The sequence below is a fragment of the Solea senegalensis genome, linkage group LG4 (genome assembly GCF_019176455.1).
Source record: "Solea senegalensis isolate Sse05_10M linkage group LG4, IFAPA_SoseM_1, whole genome shotgun sequence".
Taxonomy (NCBI): domain Eukaryota; kingdom Metazoa; phylum Chordata; class Actinopteri; order Pleuronectiformes; family Soleidae; genus Solea; species Solea senegalensis.
In genome coordinates this window covers 14,937,387-14,957,945 of record NC_058024.1, presented here as the reverse complement: position 1 = coordinate 14,957,945, position 20,559 = coordinate 14,937,387, and the positions used below count along the sequence as shown (strand labels likewise).

The window sequence follows — 20,559 nt, the reverse complement described above, 5'->3', positions numbered from 1 at the left end:
AAACTACTCTCTGAAAGAAATGAAGGCAGTGTATTGAAGCTTAAGCACAGATGTGGATATGTAAGTTATCCATTTCATGACACTAATTTTAGAAGTTATCAGTTTACACTCACTGCAATATACGAGTATCTGTACTATAGAGACTATCCCAGCAAATGTAGTTTATCTCTGATTGTTTGTATAATTCACATTTGGTTACTTCTAAATACTATTTTATAGACTCTGTTTAAGTACTTAATTCAAATGATCAATTTTCACTTTTTTACTATCACAGTGTTATGTACCACCACCGGCTATGTGAACACATACAGACATATATACAAACAAAACTGGAAGGTGACAGAAAAATGACAATAACAGTTAACATTGTCCAGTTGGGAAAGGTAGTCTATACTTCCAAAAATTCATGGAGTGAAATACATTTTCATGCTGAGTAAGGAGGCTTAACTTAGCTCACTGGTGGAAACACTACACTACAGCTAATTTAAGACGATTCAGTGGACGACAGCAGGCTGATTCCTCAACAGTCTTAAGTATGGTAGGGTTATGAGCCTGGTGCTGGAAGGAGGTGCACTCGGGTGAATTGTAGCGACCACCCGTACAAAACGTCCCACTGTCAACTAACACACTTTCATTTGAGGTTCTAAAACATTTGAATTCATTTTAATGAACTTGTGATCTTCCTCATACGTTGTATCCCATCAGTCAGATGCAAACCACTTTGTTTTCAAGACTTTGTGGACCAGTTGAAATAAAGCACTTTAATGTAAAAATAGTTGTGATTTGACAATAAATGAGCATTACATTGGTATCCCTCATGTAAAAATTACACACACACAACACATCTCAGTGGAAGCATCACCTTGTCAGGTTGCTTTAAAGGTTCTTCAAATCCAGTCTCGACCTCCAGTACCCTTTAAATAGCATTTCTACAAACACTGGGCTTAATTGTATTGTTGCTTTCAAGGATTAGTGGCTGTTGGTTGTTGTTGTGTCTTGGCTTGAGTCAGGGACAAGGAACCTGAATAGCAGAACATTCAACCAAGTTCAGGATGTTCTCAGACTGACAAATACAAGGGAAAAAAATTCCTCTTGTATGTAAAGATGCAACAATGCCGACACCTGCATTGGATCCCAACTTTATTAAGATAAAGTGTGTACAACCTGACAATGACAACAGTCACAGAGCAACATGGTTGCCACAAGGAAGATCTCCCATGTCCAACTGTATGTATCACTCTGAGCAGAACCGTGTACTGGTCACACCTTTTCTGTAGAGCCAGACAGCATGAGTAATTTTGGATGTGAAACACACAAGAAAAAAAGAAAAATCAGTTGGCATTCTACACCTCTATTTGATAGTCTGTCTAAATATATGCATTGGGGTCAAATAATGACCCTTTTGAATTGTACATTTATATCCTGATGCATGTCATGTTTACATTAAACTCTCAACCAGTTTTTTGAATTCTACACTGACCCCAATGCATCCATGCATAAATGTGTGTGCAGATGGGAGGAGGAAGGTGTAGCTACAGCGTAAGCAGCAGCAGCAGCAGGAGCTGAAGACTCACATCATTCGTTCAACATGAACAAGAACAACATGTGTCATGTTTGTTGTTCAATGTTTGAACCAATTCTGCACAACAGGTGAGTCAGGAGCAGAAGAGCAAAACAAAAAATCCAGCTTGCCATCTTTAGTATTAACAAGAGGTCACTGTGTCGAGAGACTGAGAAAGTATCACACGCATTCACAACCGTTATATTTAAGTTCAGCCCGTGTAGGGGCTTCTCAGGAGTACATCACTGTCAGACAAGGCGCTTGAGGTGTCAGGCACCTTGTAATATCAAATGCAGCAACAGAAGCATTCAAGTGTGCCCTCTGGCGGCCATATTTTAGTAAGCATTGACTTGTTACCTAGACCAATTAAGTTTGCACATTTTGTTGTCAGGTACTAAAAAATAATTTTTCCATCTAAAGGTTTATTTGAAAAAATCTAATTTGCTTTGTATTGAACAGATGGAGGAAAAAGATGAAAACCAGCCAAAAGTATCTGCCAAATAATTGGCATTTGCCATAGAAAAAACATACAAAATCCGTTGCTTGGGTGAATTAGATCAAAAGGTTGTTAAAAATAACACGAATGGACCATAATATAAAAAGGTCATTAGTGGAAACCAAGAAAATCAAATCAATACAGTAAACAAGGATATGCATGGAGGCAATACGGCTGACAGAGGGCTCAGACATTGGATGCTATAATTTTAAGTTATTTGGTTAGGACGGATCTACTTTTATAATTTGACAGTGATATTTCAAAGAGAAAAGTCCTACATTTTCATATTTATATATTTATTTTGATGTTTTTTGTGTTGCTGCAGTTGAGATTCAGCAGAGATGTGTACATATAGGTTCGCATGACGACACAGGAAGCAGAGAAATGGTCACGTCGTCTTAATTTGTTTTTTGATTTTCTTCCCACACATCTTTTGATTCCTTGAAGAAATAACCATTGTCATGTTCCTCCACACACCCTACCCTCGAAGTATGCACTTGCACGTGACTATCTTGAGCACTCATTTACTTAAAGAGCACTTTGATAACAAAAATAAAATAAAAATAACTACAGGATGTTAAGTGCATTATATTTACTATACACTTTACACTGTATGCCCTTTAGAAACAGAGGAGTGTGTGGCTAGAGTAAAGTGATTCTTAGTGTAACATCAATTAGAAGAGAGTAGCTGGAGGTCACATCATCTTGAATTTGCAAACATCTGCACAAGTGCATACTTAAGGGTCGGGGTATGGTTAGATATTGGGATGCCGACTGTAAGAAAGAGCAGCATGCCTGCAGCCAGCCCAGAGTCTCCGTCTGTCCTCCAGATGAATGAGACCTGTCTGGCAGTAGAGAGACAGATGGGAGAGGAGCGCTAGCTGGCTAGCATGGCACGGTAGCCTAATTAGCTGCCCAGGCCTCAAGTTCTGCCATGTCATCATCATCCTCCTCCTTCTTCTTGGCTAAAAAAAACAAACAGAAATAGATCATAAAATTAAAGCACACATGGAAGAAACCATTTAACAATTTCACTTCTTTAAAATCACAGTAAAATCACTTACATTTCAGTAGGACACAAACATCACAGATAGGATACCTACTTTTAGCAAGCATTAAATAAACAAACAGCATAATTTAAAAAAAAAAAATGAGGTCCTGGAATGACTGTGCCACATGGTCTACCTGGTCTAGCTGGAAGTGATGTAGATGGTACGCTGGGCAGGGGGACATCTTCAGTTCCTTGGATTTCCAAAAGATTTTTGTCAAGCTCTTCCTGTTCCAGATCCTCTAACTCAGCCATGAGCACATCCTAAAACACACACGCATATCAGGAACAGTAAACACCTCTTCCACTCACAAATTAATATATAAATGACTCTAAAATGCCCTCTCTGCATGGAGTTTGCATGTTCTCCCCGTGTGCGTGGGTTCTCTCCGGGTTCTCCGGCTTCCTCCCACAGTCCAAAAACATGCAACGTGGGTATTAGGTAAATTGGACACTCTAAATTGACTGTAGGAGTGAGTGTGAGAGTGAATGGTTGTTTGTCTCTATCTGTGTGTGGCCCTACGATGGACTGGCGAACTGTCCAGGGTGTACCCCGCCTATCGCCCGATGTAGCTGAGATTGGCACAGCACCCCCCGCGACCCTCTGGTGGAGGATAAAGCGGTAAAAATGTCAGGGTCACAGTGGCTGGTCTCTTCTTAATATTGATGAAATGACTTATCCATGCGAGTTGAATTTACAGATCATTTCAACAATCTATAAATTTGTCAGTGAGCAAAGTGAGTCTCCCAAACACACACACCGAATGGCTTTTAGCGTGTGCGCACACAGGATCAGTTTCTTCTTCAATGTCCTCTCTGATGTAATCCACATAAGCTCAAACTTATGTGGTGTATCAGTATTGTTTGTCACTGTTGACACACTAATATTATTATTTTGAAACACTGTGATAAGTTTCAGAGCTTAATATTGCAGTGTCTCCACCTGACATAGAGCTGGACAAGAGTTTGAGGAATGCTCCCCAAATTCTCACAGCAGCTCGATGATTTGAGATGCTATCTGCAAAGTACATCGTTACATATGCCGTCGCATGGGTGAAAGCAAGCCCATGCCGTCTTTTTGTGAATACGCACTGTTTACACATGAGGCCCCAGGTCCGCATTGATGACATTATAAAATGCATCACAGTTCACATAGAACTGGTGCTACCCGGTGAACAATGCTATAATTCTCACCTCATCATAGTCTTCACCAAAGCCGACTGGTCTGGAAATGGCATCTGATATTTCCTGTGCTAATTCTTGCTGCTCTGTAATATCGTCCATCAAATCGTGGACATTGTCTACATCACTGAGAAAAGGAGAAACACAGAGAGACAACATGTAAAATGCACACAGATAGAAAACATTTTTAATTAGAAAATAAGGAAATTGGATGAGACAAGTTTTAGATAAATCTCATGATTAACATAGTTTTAAAACTTTACAACAACTCACAATATTTATATTGAATACCTCAGCACAGACTAAAGAAAATGTCTCTTACATGGTTTGGTGTGCAGCCTGCAAAGCCTTAGCAGCAAAGCCCATGTTCCTGAGCACTTCTGTGTTGGTGTTGGCGTTCTCCAATGCATCTCTCTGGAACTCGATGGTGGACAATGTCCCATCAATCTGATGCAGCTGCTTCTCATATCGCTTTTTTCTTTTCAAAGCCTGCAGAGCCACTAGACACAAAAAGACAGGACGAGACAAAGTTAGTTTAAAGTCAGTTTACTTATCTGTTTCTGTAAACAGTGCAGTGGAAAAGTGAGGAGATTTTTGTTAACTTTTAGACTCTTTTTAAACCCAAATACTTTGTTTTTTGCTGCTCTGCAGTGTTGACAGTTGTTGCCAACAGTGGAACAGCAACCTTTCCAAGGGATGTGTACATAAAGCTCATCATGGGCCAGATTTCCGATGGACTGTAAACAGAGCCGATGCAGACGTTTACTTCTCTCACAGTTGAATTGGTTAACATGACTTGAAAGGTTTAAATGGAAGTATAGGTCAATAACAACAATATATGTTATGTCTTTGAGATGAGCTTCTGAAACTGAGAAGATGTCGGCCATAGAAATTGAATTGTTCATTGTCTATCTTCAGCGGACTTTGGCCTTTAATGATAGCAGCAGTATGATAAGACTTCTCCTTAATCAAATTATATCCTATTTACACCATATATCTACATTGAAAGGAAATCAATGTCAAAATTATACTAATTCCTACTTGATTTACAGCAACAGTAAACATTTTTAATGGTCTCAACCACTAGTTTCAGGTTTTCTTCAATAGCAAATGTCAATTTTGGAAAATGATGTTCAATTTAGAGGAAAATAGACAATAAAGCACAGCTCTTATAAGTGGACACCAGTGTGCTTGATAGCTGGTGTCGACCTATACTATGTCTATGAAAGATTTGAAAAACCTCAACATGGCATTGAAATCTCAAACAGTTTTTTTTCCCATGTAGGTCTGAGTCAAATTTAAAAACAGGGAATTCCCCTATGACGCTGACAAGGAAAATTCACTTCATGACCTCAACCTGCTGAGTCATACAGCATGTTTGGTGGAGAAGTAGTCAGAGTGAACTTCATCATAGTGTCAAGATCAGAGGATGGTAAAAGATGATTATTAAAGATGAAAATTATGCATAATTTCAAAGATCTCACTCAATGTTTAATCTTGAGTGCAACTTAGATTGATGATTCAATACCTGCATATAGTTGAGTGGGGATTTCAGCACATTTACATGTACTCCTATTATTAGTTTATATTATTATAGTTTTATTAGTTAGGACACTCATAGACAAAATACATTCCCTAGCTCCCCGCCTTAACCTTAACCCCACAACTAAATGTCTCACCCTATGATTAGGACATGAATGTTCTCACAAGGTCAAAATGTCCTTACAAAACCGATTTGATTCAAAATTGGTGGTCGTTGGTCTGGTCCACCAGGAGCCACACAGCAGCTGACAGTGCCAGTTTCATGAGATTATATCATTGACTGGCTCTATTCCTGGACTGATAACATTGTTGTTACACAACACAAATGATGATCAGATTACTTAGACTGAAAAGTTACATTTGAAATGCCTCCCCTAAACTAATTTCACAAAATGCCTATGACTCTGTGACCCCTTTGTCCTTCTGTTTTCCAGTGCCCATTCAGCAACCTCAGCAGCAATACAAAGCCATTCAGCTTGAGAGACTCAGTGCAATTTGTGTGTCATTTTAGAGAAATGTGTGGGTCATGGCTGTATTCTAATATACACTCTTAACTAGTCTGACAGATGTGTTTTTAATGTGTGTATGTTGTGGTGTGTGTCTGTTTATCAAAGCAAGTGACAGATACTCAGTGAAAGAGAGAGAGGGGTTAAATGAATTAATCCACTATGCATACACTGCTGTTACAGGACAGAAGATTTTACCAGTTAAAAAAAAAAATGCGATCAGCGTTAATACTCTGGTGATAGCTAAAAATTAATCAACAAATTGGTTAACAGTGAAACTACAGTGGATCATAAGACATCAGCTGCAGGGGTGGTCTACCACTTGGGTTTGTGTAGGACATGTACCTAAGGCTGTGACGAAATGGTTGGGAAAAAAATTGCCTCTTTACAAGTTAGATGAACAGATGGTTTGATAAACCCTTGACATTTCCATTCGGCACAAACTCGAGCAAGCACAGTTGTTTTAAAATCAAGTTACCACATTGTTCAACCACCATGTTCTTCCCAGTGAATCCTACATGCCTGTGTTTAATTCATTCAAGGAATATTATGGATTTTGAGCATATCATCCATTTCCTAAGGATGGCCAACTGATTGGAAGAACAATGTTGAAAGGCTGGTTGCACAAGGGCTGCACATTTTTTTCTTAGATCTCTTGGGATGGGACCACATCTGGTTTACTCAGGCTATGAAGGGCAGTCATGCAATATTTATGTTACATTAACAGTAACCAAAAAAATATGGTCAACTGTACTGGTGGCTTATTATTCGAACTCTCCTATACTATGATAGGAAAAATACTTTTTTGTCTTGGATTTTATAGAATCATTCAACTATCAATTTGCATGAATTATTAAACTGCATACCGAGTGTCTTAACTGCCTCCCACCTACTGTCATGAGGTGATTTCTAAAATTGTGTTTATAACAAATATGTGCATTTATCTTGTATTTATTATCAATGTATTACTGTCCTACCTAGTTTTTTAGTTAACATAACTAATACCCCCTTCGGTGATTAATAAAGTTAGCGCTAACATACAGTAAAATATCCTTGAAGTTATTACAGTTCAGGTTAACAAAGATTTGATACAACTCACTGTGGAGTTCATCTTAGTTTTTTTTCTGAGTAACTAAATAGACACAGAACATCAACAGTAATGGACCTTGGCATGGTTATAAAGTGAGCTCTTAAAAACCATAAATACACACCCTGTCCAGATCAAATTGACACAGAGTGGTGGGTCCTGGAAAAGCTGACCAAAACCCCTTGCCACAGTCACGGCTGAAGCTAAGACAACATGATGCTGAGATATATAGAGTAAGTGTCATGAAAAATACCAGCTGGTTGTATACTTCAGGGGGTTGCTTAGCTTATGTTAGAATGCCAAGCCCTGCCCAAAGTAGAAAAAAACAAAACAGACATAGACGTTTGGTTCAACAGGGGCTTTAACACAGCATGCTCTGGCTGAGAGGCAGTGTGTAACAAATTTAAGTCTTACAATTGGATGTCTGCTCCACTGGTTACACATGCTTCAACCCTCAAGGACAGAGAAGAGTTACAGCTCATCTAACATGACAAAGCATTAACTGCAGCATTTATGTCTCCAGTCACAGTCTCATAACTACTTAAATATATTACATAGGTTATATATGTATATATATTTATTTTTATTATTTTCTATATAAATATTTATATATTGGGGTGGGAATCCAGAATTAGGGATGGGAATTGGTATCGGACAGATAAAAATGAAGCCAATACGATTAAAAAATCCTATATATTGCATGCTTCATTATACACACTTCAAAATCAGCAAAACCATTTCAGCTGACTTGTTTGGGCGGTTATTTCTTCTTACAGAACAACATTTATTAGTTAAGAGCTTTATATATAAATGGTCTGAAATTAGGCATAAAGGCATAAACTGAGGAATAAACGTAATCAAATGTGTGGTTCTCAACAAGAGGACATGTTGACATGACACATCCAGTTTACATTTTTGTTTGGACTGGTAGACCAAAAGGTGTCAACTCGCTAAACAAAGTACATGTCTGTGTAGTTGTGTGACGGAAATAATCATTTACAACGCATTTTAAATCCCTTCAGAGATGTATCTGTCATGAAACAAGCTTTTACGTCCTCGTATGTCAACAGGGACTCACCCTTTGGAAAAACTAAAGCTAACTGTTCAGCTAACTGTCCAGCTAACCGAGAGACTCAACGTAAGGATACTTAATTAACAAGAATTTAGAATATGACAACAAAAAGAGCGCATATACATATACATGTGTAAATATTTGGTGTAATGAAACATGAAACGTTACGATACAACGTTCGCATACAGGACGGTCGGTTGAAAGACAACCAACACTTTTATAAAGTTCCCGTCTTTATTTGACTTCCCCAGGCCCACTGTCGTCGTGCAGTAATAATAACCGCGTGTTGATAGTCATTTCAACAGCTTAATTGTTGCCTATATTCGTGTAGTTGCTGCCTTTGAAGGAGACATTTAATGACGAAATCAGACCCGTGTTGAGATTAACACCCTGTCACGAACAACTTCCTTGTTCCCTTGTTAGCCTACGGGCTAACCAACAAACTCATTGGACTGTCCTAATACAGTTAAACCGGGGTGTTTATGGAGGGGTTCCTCACCTCGTTTGTTTTTCGTGCCGTTCTTCTTTGCGGTCATGAGCTCCTGGTCGATTTTCTTCTCCAGGAAATCCTGTTTTTTGGCCAACATCTCCTCGGTCTCTCGGAGTTTCTGGATAGCGTCCTGGGTAGTGGGCGCTTTCGCATTCTTTCCTCCCGTGCCGAAAATCTTAGCAATTAGCGACATTGTGTGAGTAAATGTGAATAATACCAACAGAAGAACCGTAAACTTAACACCTGTGCGAAAAGATACCGGCCGGGTACTCGACAATCGGCTCTGCCTTATCTCTTTTTTGCTGTTCGCCAACTATCGGGAGTTGACGCCGCCGTTGCTGTTGTTCTCGTCCCGTCTTCCGCCTTTTCCAGACAGGCCTCGTGATGTCACTACGTCAGATTGATTACGTAACATGCGTGACTCACCCATGAGTCGTTCGGTGGCCCAGAGCAGTGCAATTGTTAAAACTATTTCATTTCAAAGGACCAAAGATTTCTCCAACTTCTCCTTTAGTACTAACCAGGCAGAGGAATAAAATAACCGTCAGGAGAAATGTAACTTTACATTATTTATAATCACCAATGAGCAATACATATTTGCTTTATGGATTATATCTATGCATACATATCTATATGTATGTGTTACTTCTCAGTAAAATGATAGTCATATCACAGTTGACTTCCAGCAGTTGACTTTTAATCCATCTGTTTTCTCCACATTCAATAGTGCAATGTGATTGATAATTGACTAGTCGAAACAATAGGTCGGTGGTGGACGCCGGGGACTTTATCACTCTATCAGCCACAAGCGTCAAAAGGCCAGCCCAGCTCCTTCAGAAAACTACGCCTCCCATGATGCACCACGCCATACTTATCCAGCTGTAAATGTGAGTGACCCGAGCGCCAACCAATCAGGGCCTGAGTTGTCCGAGGAATTGGGGGGGAGGGGCCAACCTAGAGGATGAAACAAAATGGATGAATGGGCGGATGGATGGATAGACAGACAGACAGACAGACAGACAGATAGATAGATAGACAGACAGACAGACAGACAGATAGATAGATGTCTTACGTGGATGTATTTGTCTGGAGGGGTCACAGGTTGTGGCTCCGCTCTCTCTGCTTCCTTCAGCCTCATATTCTCTGTCTTGTACTGAAACATAAGCAACAGATGAGGTTTGGTAAAACACTTAAGTTTAATTCCAGCCACGAAAAATTACAAAGGCACAAGAGAGAGACTGGAGCTGTCAGAGTAGTTATCAACTGTCTTAATTACAGTATGTACTTTTTACATCCCCTCCACTACAACCCAAATGGAAACTTAAATCAACATGTGGTTATTTTCCAGCTGTATTGACTTAATTGACTAAAATTGTGTATAACGGAATAGTACATTAAGTTATTGATGCACAGCAGCCATTCAGCAGTAGTTTACATTAAACAGGTGATATTACAAGTGTTTATATGATGTTGGGGAGGGTGGGCACAATTGTGTGTCTTGCAAATATAGTAAGGACACAGGTGTTTTTGGCTCCAACCCACAAGAAAAGTAACATAACGTTCCTTGTGCATCTACAAAATATGTCTGTTTGTGTTTTCACTGCAGCCTGACCTGCTCTGTATGTGAAGTTTGACATTTTTATTTTTAATAGCAGCAGTAATGTATACTGTAGCACTGTATAATTAGGACACGCACACATATTACCTTTCAATGCATATTATTTTGAATTGTTGTGTTGTGTGACTGAAACATTTAAGGATTTCTTAAATCTCCTTCTGCTACAGTATGTGTGTGTGCTTTTACCTCCTTGTAGACCTCAGTCAGGAAGCCCCACTTGCTGGGCCAGATCTCAGCTGAATCCTTCTCCAGCTTTACATGTGCTTTCCTACACACAGATGAAAATCATGCATGAAACAGGTTGCTACCCCCTCAGTCAATAACCACTATGAGAACATTTGCTCTTTTTCTTTCTCTGTCTTAAAAGTCCTTCTGAAAATGTACCAACGTTTTGCACATCTTGATTTACTTATTATATAAAGCTATATAGCTGCATTACCTGGAAAAGAATGAGAAAAAAACAAGAGGAAACATAATTGAATCAAGAAAAACATAATGATGATATAAAATATTCTTCAACAATACTATTAATTATTGTTTAAAAATAAGAAACCTATCAGAATAAACACAAGGTTAAGTTGAGATTTACCAGATTTCATCCTGATGCACAAAGTTGATGGGTTCAGATGTTCGCTCAGACTCTGCCATCTGTCCTGACCAGTGTGTGTGTGTGTTTGGTCTCGCTTTCTCAGTGCAGCTAATGTTTCACCTGTGTGTAAGACACACTGACAGACCTGTTTGTTGTCGTCATGGAGATGGAATTCCCTGACACACATATCTCTTCTCTGGTGGTAATGGCGGGGGGTGGTTACCATGATGATGGTGGGATGAAACCACCAGAGGGGTCGTTTGTTCTTTTCCCCCCAGCCATACTCGTTGCATAAAGCTCTTTAGGCCACTGATTTTGAAATTATTGCTAGATTATCTGAATCTTCCCCCCCCCATCAATTTCATGTGGCCCATGAAAGTTATAATTAGCTATTTCTTCATGTTTTTATGTATTAATATATTAATTTTGCATCATAATACATTTACATTCCATGTCAAAACACACACTTTTATTTTTAAATTATATGAAATATCATCAAACGTATTGTTATTCCACTTGACTGGTGCTCGTATTGACCAAACTAGACACATATTACAGTAATGAATGACTACAAGCTTCTTCATAATTGCATTTTGAATCATTTTTGTGCATCAGGCGTCGCGTATAACATGAAATAAATGGCCAAACACTTCAAACATATTTAAACTCCGTGACTCAACCTTTTGCATTAGCACAAGGAGTAGAATTTTTCTCATGAAGCCGTTTATAAAATGAGAATTTGAAGAGAGGACAAATATTCACAAAAAACAGGCATATATGTATACTAAATTGAAATGCATTGCAAAGTGTTTTTCCAGTGCAGAGAGAATCTGATGGCTGAACAGATTCTCTCTCAAGTTCTAGTAAAGTAAAACTAACCAAACTTTATCCTGTTTTGAATAATTTTTTATCAAAAGGTCTGGAAAAAACTTTGTCCTACCTATGCTTCACGGATATTGTATTTATTCACGAAAACACAAATCACTTTAAGATAATAACAATAGTTAATAGAAAGTCTTAGTTTACTCTTGGCAAACAGGGAAACATGCCTCTATTTTCAGAGACAATAATGCATCCAAGTACATTTTATTTTCATGAAGTGACTGGCGTGCAATATAGTGTAGAAACAGAAGGTGGCGCTCTATTCAAGGGAAACTCTATTCAAAGTTATTTCTTCCAGTGAGTTCAGGCAGGCCGTACACTGAGAGGTGCAATGATCAAAGTCAAGTCAAAGTTCTTTAACACAGACAGATGAAAGAAGGTGAAAGTAAAGTTGTCGTGTCGTTTTAGAAATGTTGTCTTTGTGTTGCATGCCATATATAAAAAAAGACATATATTGACAAAATTATCAGTAAAACTATAGTATTTTATAGTATGAGCGGATGGTGTGGCCTAACATCGCTCTGGTGCTTTCAAAGTCATAAGGGATTTATTAACATCTTTTTCTTAAAAACATTAACACAACCAGTTTGCACATAACAGGATAATATCTTACCACATCACTACTGACAACCACAACAAATTCACTCCAAATTTGCTATTGATTAAATGTATAATATACTTGACTTAAGTTAATATTGCTGTAAATAAGTGTCACTTTTGTTCCTTTTCCATTCTTTACATAAAAACAAAGAAAATGTAGTTTCCAAATCTGGGAGATGACTTTTCAGATTTCATGCTTTTCCCAGGATCTGTCTTCGGAGAGTGGGATATTTGTTCATGAACGTCATGAATGATGCCATGTCTCTGTATGTCATTAGGCTTTGCCTCAGCACATTTTACTTTTACCTCCACTGTTGTTTACTGTAACTTCTAAACCATGAATGCCACAGATCAAATCAATGAGTGCCACACCTTCACTAAAGTCTGATACAAAGCAAAGTCCACAACAATCCACATCATGTAAGTCACTTTGTTTACACTACTGTGGTGTCAGGAAAAGCGTCTGCAAAAATCAACAGTAGGCTACCAGTGTTCACTGATGTGCAATTTTAATCCATGAAGACTGAGCAACTTGACAGACTGAATATAACGGACACCTATCAAACTCAGCGGACTATTATTCCAGACTTACTGCTCAAAAAAACCCTGGTTGTTTGGTAATTTGATGGGATAAATGCTTTTTCTCACTGACATGAGGGTCTTGGGGCTGCTGGTGCCAATCCTGGCTGACATTGGGCAAAAGGCGGGGAACATTTTGGACAGGGCCAACGTATAGAGACAAACAACCATTCACTCACACAGTACTCATGTTTTAGATGTTGCCCTGCTACAACACACCTGATCCAGATGAATGGCTCATTATCAGGCTTCTGCAGAGCTTGATGACGAGCTGACCATTTGAATCAGGTGTGTTGGAGCAGGGTGACATCTAAAACATGCAGCGCAGTGTTCCCTGAGGACCTGGGTTGGGAAATACTGATTTAGAGTGTCCAGTTCAATGCATTGAATGCATTTGGAGATGTGGGAGGAAACCGGATAACCTAGAGAAAAGTCACACGCATACAGGGAGAAGCGAGCAAACTCACTAACAGTTACGCACTGCAGCTTTAAGAGAGTTGAATAGGCATGTTTATTTTTTTGTTTATATCATCTCTGGATGATCAAGAAAAAAGAAAAGTCTCATTTCGTCTATTGACGAGTGTCTTTTCCACCAGCTCGTCTTCCTCTTCTTTATCTTCTCAAGATAATGTTCACTGACAGGTGTGTAATGCTGCCCTCCACAGTTCAAAGTTCCTAATCACAGCTCAAAGTCCTTTATGACAGTTCAAAGTTCCTCTTGTTCCGCGCTGTCCTGCACTTTAAATATGATGACGTCAAAGTGCTTCACCCGCTGAAAACCTGCAAAACAACAGTCAACAGTAAAGATAACATATCTTCCTGTGCCGGTTTATATTCTACTCTGAAGATTCCAATATATATGTAAACTCAGGTTAAACATATACATCAATGCAATCAATGCAAAACATTTTGTTCTCACAGAACACAATGTACATGGTGATAACACGAGAAGAGAACACATAGTTCAGCACATTTTCAACTTTTTGGGTTGAGAATGTTAACTTTCAGAAACAGGAAGTAGTGATAGATGTATCTGTTATGTCAGGAGAAGGAAAGTAATGTCACACTTTTCACTGAAACAACGTTACGGCACCAGGTGAGACACTCGACACACAGACACACTCAACATTATCAGTTGTTGTTGAGCAAGTTGTGTTGATGTTGTTCAGTCAGCTCTGCTGTATCAGTGTTTTTGTGCGAGGAGTGTGTTACATAGGATGTTTTAACTGGAACAAAAAAAGCAATCAATTAATCAATTTTTTTTGAAAAAAACTATATCAAAATAAAGTCAGAAAGAGTAGAAAAAGATGAATTAAATGAATGATAAACTGAATAAAAGCAATACTAAGTGAAAGAAAATTGCCCCAAACTTTTAAAAACACAATATATGAAACAAATGATGATCAAAGTTAAGTTGTCATAAAACCATTAAATTGGGACATAAAAGCGAGGCTATAACATAAGTGACATTTAAACAATTTCCCCCCAGGGATTAATAAAGTATTCTGATTCTGATTAAGTTCAGCTTTCAGGTTCAACATCATCTCATTGGCTTTGACAATTGCTGACAGAGCACTGAACAAGTCAGAATATTGTTCATAAAACACCAGAGTTATATAGACATTGTTATGTAACTTTTAATGTGCAGTTAACTCTGAGTTGCAAAAGATGACAAATTAAAAGCAGCCAGACAAATAACTGAGAAGCAATAATGCTGTAACAAAAACACATAAAACTAGATTTGTGAATCGCGGCATGTATCACCTATAAAATATTCATATATTTTAACATTAATTGTGTCACAATAAATAAAATAAATTGCATAAATCTAGCTTGGTGAGCAAATCTTGTGGGGTTTTTTTGTTTTGTTTTTTTAAAAAAGACACTGGAAGACACTAGGTTACCCAGAAAAACTTGTTTTTACTTTTCCCGCAAATGATGGGACGCATACCATTTATACTTTTTGTACATGAAAGCTGTAATATGATGTTTTGTGTCATCATATCAACATTTCAACTCATTTCATTTAATTCACAAAATATCTGAGGCAGAATTCTTACTCTGGAGACCAGACATCAGAAGATTTGTTGCAAATTGTTAAGGAGTTATGAGGACATGGCAATTGATGCTGTAGAAACAACATTATTTCAGGAAATATTACCATAAATTAAAAGTCTCCATTACATCATAAATAATTCTTCTGCAACTTTGCAGAAAAACATCTGTCTTCCCACACACTCACACACACTGACCTTTGATCCCATGGCGAGCCTCTGTGGACTAGCCAATGAGAAGTGCGTCAGCCATGGCCCTGTCCATGTCACACACACGCTTGAAAGTGTCAAACTTGCATCATTTGGTGACGTGGGTCAAAGTTCAACACCGGCTGCTGCAAGAGGCCACAGAGATGTACAAAGCTGGACATGATAATTATTTTTTTTGAAGAGGGAGGGAAATTTTTTATTGAAACAGTACACTGAAAAAAGCAAACACATGGAAACTAGCTTCGTGCTATTATCTGTCATATTTGCATTCTATATACATGTATATATGCTGTATATATACATGTATATAGAATAATATGTAGTGTTCCTATTTCTAAATACATAAATAAAATACATTTTTTTCTTTTACATTGCAAGAAAATGATGTTGTTTCATTTTTCTTTTCAAATTAAAATAGTAAATTTGATGTTTTTTAAAGTTCCACTCACACTGGTATAACAACTGTACAAATACCCGAGAGCTGGAGTACATGTCCTGGGACCCCAGCCAACTGTAGCTGTCATTATCAGCTGACAGGCAGAGGAAACCAGTTACGTGAAGATGACATTACTTGCTTATTAATCATTCACTGTCGTGTTTCTTAAATGCATAAAAGAACAAATGGTTCATGTAAATAACCTCCTGCTGCACATACTCCCCTACTCACAGATACACACCCCTCACGCACCCTCCTCCCCCTTCACCCCCCCACTCCTCTCTTACCTCTGACATCCTAGAGCATATAAGGAGCATGCACTGCACCAGCAGATACAACCTCAACCACTGAGAAGGAACCTCAGCTCTTCCTTGGGAACAGCCAACAGAGACCCCCCTCAGCTGATGAGGACAAGCTAAAGCACTCGCTGCTCTACTGAACTACTGAAGGTAACTTCACACTCTTTTCCTTTCAGAGATGATGCGACTGACACCTGTTGCACCAGTTTGACCTGCAGGCTGCTGCAATTCCTTCAAAATTGTAATACAAAAACCAGATGAAATCTAAGAAACATCTAAAATCATTTATGTATTTTTTTTTGTTTCTCCTCATCTAACTTCTTTATTTCCCATCTCTCCACCCCTTCTCTCAACTCCCCTCTCCTCTCTCTCTTCTTCCCCACCCTCACATTCTACCTCTCTAGCCTCTTTTCCATCCTTCCCTCGCTCTCTCCATACACTGCCTCTTCACCTTTCCAGACCAGCGGCACCATGCCTCCTCAGATCCAGTCCAGGAAACAGGGTGGACACAGAGTCCTGCAGGGCGACCTCAGCACCCTCAGCCCAGCTATTAGAGAGTTTGTGGAGGCCAACATGACTCTGTGCCAACCAGAATCCGTCCACATCTGCGACGGCTCGGATGAGGAGAACCGTGCTATCCTGACCCAGCTGGAGGAGCAGGGGATGATCAAGAAGCTCAGCAAATATGAAAACTGGTGGGTTGGCAGTACATGTTGAGTTCAGTTCCTTTCACATTGTCAGAATAGTTTTTACATTTTTTTGGGCGACAAAGAAAATATAGCATTAAAGAGTGTTTACTGATGACAGCCTGATTCTCTGTCTACTCGGCACCAGCACCTTAGTTCGATTTTAAATCACTAGTGACTTATAGTGACCGATCTATTATGTAAAACACTCTGACTGCACACCATGCATCAGCATTCAATCATCAACGACTATGTAGTAAACAACATACCAGTGAAAAGGTCTCCATTCTCTCAAACCAGTAAATCCGGCTTGTACAGTCACGACACAAACCTGCTCGCCATCAGCTGTCACACATCCATAACAAGGCTCACTTATAGGCTTTTAATTGGTTTGACAGAGTAAAAGTGAAAAACAATTACAGAACAAAAACAGAGAGTCGTGTAAAACAAAAAGTGTCATTTTGGTTATTGTTTACTGGAGGATTGGTGAAGTGAATTGTGTCTGTTATTGTCTAATTTTGTCTTTGAGTTTTTTGTATTTATAACCAAAATAACATCTTCTATTTTCCATCTTTCTCCCTCTTGCCCCCTTTTCCTCCTGCTGCAGCTGGTTGGCTAGGACCGATCCAATGGACGTGGCCCGTGTGGAAAGCAAGACGGTGATTGTGACCGAGGACCCGAGGGACACGGTGCCCATGCCTCAGGGAGGTGGAGTCAGCCAGCTGGGCCGCTGGATGTCCCAGCAGGACTTCAACAAAGCCATGGATCAGCGGTTCCCTGGTTGCATGAAAGGTACCACACAGGAAGACGTTTGATTTGATTAAACCCATAATTCATAGAATTAAGGAATGAATGAAGAAACAAAAGCAAAAGCCAGAAAATCTATTTGAGAAAAAACATCAATAATTCACTCAGTTTCAGAAATTGCAGTTCACTAACTATTACTCATTGTTGACATCTCCTCTGTCCTCAGGTCGGACCATGTATGTCATTCCCTTCAGTATGGGTCCAGTGGGTTCCCCCCTCTCAAAGATTGGAGTGGAGCTGACTGACTCTCCCTATGTGGTGGCCAGTATGAGGGTGATGACCCGCATGGGGAAAGCTGTGCTGTCGGCTCTGGGAAACGGAGAGTTTGTGCGCTGTTTGCATTCTGTCGGATGTCCTCTGCCACTCAAGAGTATGTCAACAATGTCCCCTAACGTTATCACTGCTTCACATTATGGTGCTTTTAAAACCGCCCTTTGATTCATATTAACCAACTCCTGACTCCTCTTTCAGAGCCACTGGTGAACAACTGGCCCTGTAACCCTGAGCAGATATTGATTGCCCACATTCCAGACAGCAGGCAGATAGTCTCCTTTGGTAGTGGTTATGGAGGAAACTCCCTCCTGGGAAAGAAATGCTTCGCTTTGCGAATCGCCTCACGTATCGCCAAGGAGGAGGGTTGGCTAGCTGAGCACATGCTGGTAAGGAAAGGAAGAAAGTGATTTTTATCCATAAACTCATCATACTGTAAGTCCCTTTGATAATGACTATGCATTGTAATCAAACCAAATATTCCTTGTGTTTAGATCCTGGGCGTCACTAACCCAGCTGGAGAGAAGAAGTACATGGTGGCAGCCTTTCCCAGCGCCTGCGGGAAAACAAACCTTGCCATGCTTAATCCCACGCTGCCCGGCTGGAAGGTCGAGTGTGTGGGAGACGACATTGCCTGGATGAAATTTGATGACGAAGGTGAGATAAGGAAAAAACAAATGTTTATATAATTAAACTAAAAGAATATGAACCTCAATACAAAGTCACAGGGCATTTCTAAGCTCTTTTCCACTCTCTACTTTCTTCTCGTTCAACAGGAAACCTGCGCGCCATCAACCCAGAGAATGGCTTTTTTGGCGTCGCACCTGGAACCTCAGCTAAAACGAACCCAAATGCCATGGCAACCATTGTCAAGAACACCATCTTCACCAATGTTGCGGAGACCAGCGATGGTGGTGTGTACTGGGAGGGAATGGACGAGTCGCTGCCTGAGGGAGTCACTGTCACGTCTTGGAAGAACAAGCCCTGGAACTCAGACGATGGTAAGAGTTATTCCTGTTCTTTAGTTCTGTTTTTATTACTCAATGGACAAAATAGATTTAAAGGGTCGGGACAAGAATGAGTAAGTAGAGCTTATCCTACTCTCTTCTACTTTCTCAGATGAACCCTGTGCTCATCCCAACTCTCGTTTCTGCACTCCGGCCGGACAATGTCCCATCATTGATCCACAGTGGGAATCTCCAGAAGGCGTTCCCATCGAAGCTATCATTTTTGGAGGACGCAGACCAGATGGTGAGAACCCTGGGCATTGTTAGAAGACAAGTTGCAGAAAAGAGTGATAGAAGATACATGCAAGTCAATCAGACTGACTAATCTAACATTTTACTCACTTGCTTCACTTCAGGTGTCCCACTGGTGTATGAGGCTTTCAGCTGGCAGCATGGAGTGTTTGTTGGAGCAGCCATGAGATCAGAGGCCACTGCCGCAGCTGAATACAGAGGTCAGAATCCTTCAACTCACAAGATATTTCTAGATTTAATTATCATATTACCTTAGGAATTAAAGCCTTGCTTGGCTAAATATTAGCTCTGCATCTGTATCACAGAAGTGAACTAAAAAATACTCCTGTCTCATCTTTGCCTTGTCTTTTGCTCCAGGAAAGGTCATCATGAATGACCCATTCGCCATGCGGCCCTTCTTTGGCTACAACTTTGGACAGTACCTCTCTCATTGGCTGAGCATGGCTGACCACCCCGGCGCCAAGCTCCCCAAAATTTTCCATGTCAACTGGTTCCGCAAAAGCCCCACCGCCGGCTTCCTCTGGCCCGGTTTTGGTGACAATATCCGCATTCTGGACTGGATGTTCAGGCGGGTGAACGGCGAGGCCTGTGCCATGCCCTCAGCCGTGGGCTACCTGCCTTCCCAGGACTCCCTGAACCTCCAGGGTCTGCAGGGCAATGTCAACCTGGACGAGCTGTTCTCTCTGGATCAAGGGTTTTGGCAGAAGGAGGTGGAAGAGGTGAGACAGTACTTCACCACACAGGTGAACGACGACCTGCCCAGCGAGGTTGCCCTGCAGCTGGACCTCCTGCATCAGAGAGTGACACAGATGTAAGGGGACCTGAGCATGTTGGGAATTGTTAACATGCTTATATTTGTCCTGGACATTTTAGAGCATAATATTAATATTATAGAACAAAGTATCCAAAAATCTACAAGATCATTTTTCTCTTTTCCTCTATCATTCTAGAACATTATCAGTTAATGTTGGACAATGTGTCGGAGATTGCGGAACATAAATGTGGTCATTCTTAGAGCAGAATGGGACAAAATTATTGGAAGAAAAATGTGTTGTAAATGCACATCACACAGTCTTTGCCATGTGGATGTGTGTGGCACAGAAGGATGAACTAAGCAGGGCCTTGTTTGATCTCTTAAACACATGCACGGGAAGTTGATGTTTTCTTTTCCTGTCGTAGCTTTTTCTTTCGTTTTAACTTATTTTTATACTGTATTGTAACTCTGGGTTCCCAATCTTACGTCTCCATTTATGGTGAGACAAAAAAATAAAAAGTATTTAAGCATA

At 39.9% G+C, this 20,559-nt stretch overlaps 3 protein-coding genes across 3 annotated transcripts; 1 reads left to right on the top strand and 2 right to left on the bottom strand.

Moving 5' to 3' along the window:
• Positions 1-746: 746 nt before the first annotated feature.
• Positions 747-9,364, bottom strand: LOC122768484 (charged multivesicular body protein 4b-like). Its single transcript, XM_044024534.1, has 5 exons — positions 8,994-9,364; positions 4,610-4,787; positions 4,300-4,414; positions 3,243-3,369; positions 747-3,022 (listed from the first exon to the last, which is right to left on the bottom strand). The coding sequence occupies exons 1-5, from the start codon at positions 9,175-9,177 to the stop codon at positions 2,961-2,963; spliced, it is 666 nt and encodes a 221-aa protein (XP_043880469.1). The 5' UTR covers positions 9,178-9,364; the 3' UTR covers positions 747-2,960.
• A 295-nt stretch (positions 9,365-9,659) lies between these two features.
• LOC122768485 (uncharacterized protein C20orf85 homolog) lies at positions 9,660-11,316 on the bottom strand. Its single transcript, XM_044024535.1, has 4 exons — positions 11,192-11,316; positions 10,789-10,870; positions 10,057-10,137; positions 9,660-9,938 (listed from the first exon to the last, which is right to left on the bottom strand). The coding sequence occupies exons 1-4, from the start codon at positions 11,248-11,250 to the stop codon at positions 9,783-9,785; spliced, it is 378 nt and encodes a 125-aa protein (XP_043880470.1). The 5' UTR covers positions 11,251-11,316; the 3' UTR covers positions 9,660-9,782.
• A 4,936-nt stretch (positions 11,317-16,252) lies between these two features.
• Positions 16,253-20,559, top strand: pck1 (phosphoenolpyruvate carboxykinase 1 (soluble)). The gene is made up of 10 exons (XM_044024981.1): positions 16,253-16,401; positions 16,656-16,946; positions 17,545-17,729; positions 17,911-18,114; positions 18,216-18,403; positions 18,509-18,671; positions 18,791-19,015; positions 19,134-19,265; positions 19,378-19,473; positions 19,631-20,559. Exons 2-10 carry the CDS (start codon positions 16,723-16,725, stop codon positions 20,086-20,088), a joined length of 1,875 nt encoding a protein of 624 aa, XP_043880916.1. The 5' UTR covers positions 16,253-16,401; positions 16,656-16,722; the 3' UTR covers positions 20,089-20,559.

What these genes read in the sequence shown, in the direction of transcription:
- LOC122768484 (XM_044024534.1), bottom strand. Translation starts at nt 9,177, where the DNA reads ATGTCGCTAATTGCTAAGATTTTCGGCACGGGAGGAAAGAATGCGAAA. An exon ending in CGGCACGAAAAACAAACGAG is followed by an intron (nt 4,788 to 8,993) that starts GTGAGGAACCCC and finishes TTTTGTGTCTAG; the next exon opens with TGGCTCTGCAGGCTTTGAAA. An exon ending in ATCACTTCCAGCTAGACCAG is followed by an intron (nt 3,023 to 3,242) that starts GTAGACCATGTG and finishes TGTTTTTTTTAG; the next exon opens with CCAAGAAGAAGGAGGAGGAT.
- LOC122768485 (XM_044024535.1), bottom strand. Translation starts at nt 11,250, where the DNA reads ATGGCAGAGTCTGAGCGAACATCTGAACCCATCAACTTTGTGCATCAG. An exon ending in TGACTGAGGTCTACAAGGAG is followed by an intron (nt 10,138 to 10,788) that starts GTAAAAGCACAC and finishes CTTATGTTTCAG; the next exon opens with TACAAGACAGAGAATATGAG. An exon ending in CTCCAGACAAATACATCCAC is followed by an intron (nt 9,939 to 10,056) that starts GTAAGACATCTA and finishes TTCATCCTCTAG; the next exon opens with GTTGGCCCCTCCCCCCCAAT.
- pck1 (XM_044024981.1), top strand. Translation starts at nt 16,723, where the DNA reads ATGCCTCCTCAGATCCAGTCCAGGAAACAGGGTGGACACAGAGTCCTG. An exon ending in CTCAGCAAATATGAAAACTG is followed by an intron (nt 16,947 to 17,544) that starts GTGGGTTGGCAG and finishes CTCCTGCTGCAG; the next exon opens with CTGGTTGGCTAGGACCGATC. An exon ending in GATGAAATTTGATGACGAAG is followed by an intron (nt 18,672 to 18,790) that starts GTGAGATAAGGA and finishes CTCGTTCAACAG; the next exon opens with GAAACCTGCGCGCCATCAAC.